We start from the raw sequence: 5,405 nt of genomic DNA, 5'->3' as shown, positions 1-5,405 counted from the left end.
ATATTTAGCTTGTGGTCCACTATAACCCCTAGATCCCTTTCTGCCGTACTCCTTCCTAGACAGTCTCTTCCCATTCTGTATGTGTGAAACTGATTGTTCCTTCCTAAGTGGAACACTTTACATTTGTCTTTATTAAACTTCATCCTGTTTACCTCAGACCATTTCTCCAATTTGTCCAGATCATTTTTTAATTATTTCAGAAATGTAAAATGAACAGGTAGTTATGCAAGTTTCTGGGTATCTATAACCCATGAAATGCACATTATCCCCATGACATAGACTGTTGTCTTCTCCTTCCGAATTCAATTTCTGCAGTATCTTGGCAGAATTTCTTTTGAAATTCTTAGACAAGGAGTGTCTAAGCACTGTAACTTAAGTTTTGATTCTTTATGACAAGACCAGCCATTTTAAGGCTAAAGGTTTAAAGAGTGGCTCCTATGCCTCCATTTTATAAATTCTTTAAGCTGTGATTTTTAAATTATTAATGCTTCAAGAGAATGCAAAGCCTGCACTGCACCACTGATTTTCAGCAGATATCATCAGCTCACTGTCAAAACAAGCCATTTTTCTGCAATATGAAAACCTTTACATAACACAATCCAAACCAAGCTATATTTCTCTAAATCTGTTGCCATTATTTCAGAGAGTCAGAGGATTATAAAAGAGGTGGGAAACCTCCAAAGAGCTGAATTTATTCTACAATGCTGCTGCTAAAAAATGTTTCATTTGATATGTTCAGTACAGTTAGGGCTCATATACAGGAACTGTTTAATAGTGAGAATGCAAAGTTAAAAATAAAATAGAAATAGTTATCAACTCAATGTCAACTGATTTGGCACTGCAGAGTAAAATAACTGCTTTCTAATAACATTGGCTTTTCATTTCACCAGTCTGCCCATTCTTATAAGCACTGTATCATGTTTAAAGCAGATTTATACCAGAGCAAAACTAAATGAAATTCAAATAAAAATTATTGCAGATGTTTCTATAGTAAGTCAAATGAGTATCGTTTTCAAACTGATGCTGTTTGTATAGAAAAAGTCTAACCAAAGTCTAAATATGAAAACAGACATACTGGGTCACACCAGTGGTCCATCTAGCCCAGTATTCTGTCTTCCGACAGTGGCCAATGTTACATGCTTCAGAGGGAAAAAAAAACAAAACAGGGCAATTACCAAGTGATCCATCCTCCGTTATCCAGTCCCAGCATCTGGCAGTCAGAGTTTGAGGAACAAGAATGGAATATATTGATGTTATATTACAATGGCATGATAGTAGCACCAGATAAGCATGAAGCAATGCTTCAGTTTCAGAGGGCTTTTTACCTTCCCAGTGGCTTCCCTTAATATGAGTGTGACGTGGCAGATCCACATTACACTGTGTTGGTGGTTAAAATCTGTTTTAATGTCTACAGGTGTGGGGGCAAGTGAAAGGTGCTGGCAACATGCAGGAATCAGATTCTCACAATAACCACTCCCTTACGCAAATGAAAGGATTGTCCTCTGCTGGCATGTTAACGAGCAGGGTGAGATTTCCCTGCAGTGCACACCTTGCTGGTTCTGTTGCAGTGCTGAAGGGAACATGGTGTTGTGACGGGTTGGTTCACAGAAACTCCCTTTGGGACTGCCACCTGATGTGCTCTGAGTCTGTTTTCCCTGCCAGCTTGGGACTTCAGCACCCTGCCTGGTTTGAGCCAGACACGCTTGCCTGCTACAACCCAGACCCAGGTCTGAACCATGTACCCCAAAAGCTGCAGGCTTAAGTGAAAACAGCTTAAGAAGTGCTCCTGTCTCCAGCACTTAGATGCACAGCTCCCAATGGAGTCCAAACCCCAAATAAATCTTGAATTGTTCGCCCTCTATAACACTGATAGAGAGATATGCACAGCTGTTTGCCCCCACACACAGGTATTAATACATACTCTGGGTTAATTAATAAGTAAAAAGTGATTTTATTAAGTACAAAAGGTAGGATTAAAATGGTTCCAAGTAATAACAGACAGAAAAAAGTGAATTACCAAGCAAAATAAAATAAAACATGCAAGTCTATGCCTAATACAGTAAGAAAACTGAATACACATAAAATCTCACCCTCGGAGATGTTTCAATAAGCTTCTATCACAGACTGGACACCTTCCTAGTCTGGGCACAATTCTTTCCTCTGGTACAGCCCCTGTTCCAAATCAGGTGGTAGCCAGGGGATTTCTCATGACTGCAGCCCTTTTTGTTCTGTTCCACTCACTTATATCTCTTTTGTACAAGGTGGGAATCCTTTGTCCCTCTCTGGGTTCCTACCCCCTCCTTCTCAATGGAAAAGCACCAGGTTAAAGATGGATTCCAGCTCAGGTGACATGATCATGTGTCACTGCAAGACTTCATTGCCCACTTGCCAGCACACAGGAATACAGGAAGACTTACAAGTAAAACAGAGCCATCTACAGACAATTGTCCTGGTTAATGGGAGCCATCAAGAGTCCAAACCACCATTAATGGCCCACACTTTGCATAATTATAATAGGCCCTCAAAGTTATATTTCATATTTCTAGTTTCTGATACAAGAGTGGTACATTTATACAAATAGGACGACCACACTCAGTAGATTATAAGCTTTATAATGATACCTTACAAGAGACCTTTTGCATGAAGCATATTCCAATTATATTATATTCACACTCAATGTGCTAATTCATAGATTCATAGATTCAGGAATCTAGGAATTAGCACATTTTCATAAAATCATGTAGGGTGCAACGTCACAGGTGTCTTTAATGGGAACGGGCCCACTCCAGTCTCCCACTCTCCCCCCAGTTTGCTCTTACTGTTGAAGAAGTTCTTGGCCCTGAGATAGCTGACGCTGAGGCGCAGGATGGAGAGTTTATCCAGGGTAGAGATGACCTCCTCAGGGAAAGGCAACAAGCTAGCCAGCTGCTCCAGCTCCGAGTTCAGCCGATCTCTATGGCGCTTGGAGGGGTTTGACTTCACACCTTCTGGGGGCAGTGGCTTCACTCTGCCGGGGAAGGAGCCAAGGGAGACACATCACAAACACACCTGTGTGCCCAGGGAGAGGGTGGTCCTCAGCAGAGTTCACAGCACTTTCCAGCACATAGCAAGGGTGAGAGAGGCGGCTATGAGGACTGGCTGCCGACCTCCATTCTTCATTTCTTAACAGAATGGGAGCTCTTACTTCAACCTCTTATTCATTCCTGCTAGTAATATGCTTCTAGCACCATGCATGCTGATCCCCAGATGAATAACATATGGCCCCTACCCCCAAGCACTTACAATTAACCTCTTTGCCTCAAAACAAGAATGAACTGCAGCTGTTCTTCATGATCCCTCTCAAAGCCCTGCCAAGGGCAGAGGGAGGGCAGGGACTTCAGCAGATCTTACTGAGCACGTTCAGTCTGTGTGAACACACTCAGTACAAGCCAAGCAGCAACTGGGGCTGGGGGGCACGTGACCTTGCATGCACCCCCCGCACACACATGGCCTCTGATTCCAGTTGCTCCTGCTACCATGCTACCAGACTTCCCAACCCTAACAATGGCCTTTGTCGGTCACTTGCCTTTCATTTACCTATGCAAAGGGCCATGTCACTTTTTCCAAGGACATTTCTCTGTTTCATTTTAAACAAACAAATCCAGGTTCAAGAGGGCACTTGCTCAATGCATGAGGTCGAGCGCCCTGCTTGCTTCCCTCCTAAACCCACTCCAGAAGCTTTACGACTTTGAACCTCTTCCCTTCAATATTTTAGCCTGCTCTTGGGGCTGCAAGGAAGCAAGTGTGAGAATGTCACAGACTTTAACCAGGCAATCCTGGGCCATGGAGTTCCAGCCATTCAGTTTCTACTGGCCAAAAAGGCTTCATATATTTCATGTATTTGAAAGATTTCTAGCCAGCACTTTAACCAAACTTTTTAACTGAGTATTAAAATTGACCGTTCATCCCAATGAATAGATGCAAATCAACAGGCAAACCATTTGTGCCTGTTAAATTAATAATTAGCTTCTACTACATAGTAACCAGTCCTTTATTTTAACTGCACTGACATTTTAGTAAATTGTGTCTCTTGTACGTATTCCCTAACTGTGAAGAAAAGCAAAAACATGAAACTACGTTTAGATGGTACACATCTGGGTAGAAAGCACAGCCCCGAAGTTCATTTTATCCTTCTGAAGATGTACCACATTATTTTATCAATACTAATAAAATAATCCGGTCTCACCACTAGAAAAGGCGAGGGATAACCAGAAACTCACACACTCCAGTTACAAAAAGGACATTTGTCTTTTTTTTAAAAGTCTGTAAAATAACTCAAGCACCTCTTTTAATGCCAAATATCTGCCATGGTCACTTTCACAGGATCTGAACTGGTCTAGCCAAGCAAGGGGGCAACATAATTAATCTTTGGGAAGGTTATCAACTAAAGATTAGGTCAGCCCGTGAAAGGAGAACTCTTGTTCACTAGTATCTTGTTTTTCAAACGGAGGCTACCGATGATTCACACAGAGTTCTTTATCAGAACATGCCCCACGCGAAGTCTTTGAAACCTTGATAGAGAACTTCCCGGACCAGCCGTGGGCGCTCTCTCTAGCCTATCCTGTATGGTGCAATGGCCATGCACTGACTGTCCCCCTGATGCACATGCAGGCAGATCAGAGATGGTGCATATGTTTTCAGCAAATAGCCTGCGCACGTTCTCACGAAAAGGGGTTTTTTTAAGGAGGGGAAGGAGTTCATCGGCACTATTTTACCAAGGCAATTTCAGCTTGCTGGCATTGCATCACAGCGCCTCACCAGCCTCAGACTTTAGCTTTTCCTTCTCCTTGACAAGGAACATCCACAGCTGGGAAATACCCAGAGAAATCTAGTTTCGACCGCTGCCCAGCGGACGTCCGTAGCAGCGGAGCTAGGGAGCAAGGACATAAACGAGGAGTGGGAAAAAGTCGGCTTGTGAACGCTGCAATGGGGGGAAAGTTTGCAGGAGGAGGAGCGCGGGCAGCTCCGGGGCAGCCACTGGGGGCAGAGACTTTTGGCAAGCGGGTTGGACTCATTCTCCCCGCGAACCCAACACTTGCTCCGTCAAGTTCTGGGAGCTAAAAGAGCAAAGCGCCGCCTGGGGAGCAATATCACCTCGCACCCTCCGCCCCCGATCCGCGCACGTGCACCCCAGCTCCAGACACCCCACCCCGCCCTGCGCTGCTGCCCCCGAGGCAGAGCTCTCAGGTTCGAGCCCCCCCACCCCAGGCTCCCCACTTACGTCCTCTGTACCGGCTTCCTCCTCTTGCGCCCCGCGTACATTGTGCCGTCTCCTCGGGAGCCGCCTGCCTGCCGGCTCAGCGCAGGAGGAGCGGGGGACCCCGGGCCGCGCGCCCCAGGCCACTCGGGGCAGCAGCCGGCCGCGC

At 45.0% G+C, this 5,405-nt stretch overlaps 1 protein-coding gene across 1 annotated transcript in view; it reads right to left on the bottom strand.

The window, feature by feature from the left end:
* LOC116819476 (aryl hydrocarbon receptor-like) overlaps nucleotides 1-5,399 on the bottom strand; it is a 115,969-nt gene extending 110,570 nt beyond the window's left edge. The window contains exons 1-2 of the mRNA XM_032771232.2: nucleotides 5,261-5,399; nucleotides 2,820-3,007 (exon numbers count right to left, since the gene is read on the bottom strand). Coding sequence (XP_032627123.1) covers nucleotides 2,820-3,007; nucleotides 5,261-5,301 — 229 coding nt within the window. The 5' untranslated portion in view covers nucleotides 5,302-5,399. The remainder of the gene's footprint in view (nucleotides 1-2,819; nucleotides 3,008-5,260) is intronic.
* Between the last annotated feature and the right edge of the window lie 6 nt (nucleotides 5,400-5,405).

Source organism: Chelonoidis abingdonii, chromosome 10 (genome assembly GCF_003597395.2).
Source record: "Chelonoidis abingdonii isolate Lonesome George chromosome 10, CheloAbing_2.0, whole genome shotgun sequence".
Lineage (NCBI taxonomy): Eukaryota > Metazoa > Chordata > Testudines > Testudinidae > Chelonoidis > Chelonoidis abingdonii.
The sequence above is the reverse complement of the archived record's forward strand: the minus strand, read 5'-3'. Positions and strand labels throughout refer to the sequence as shown.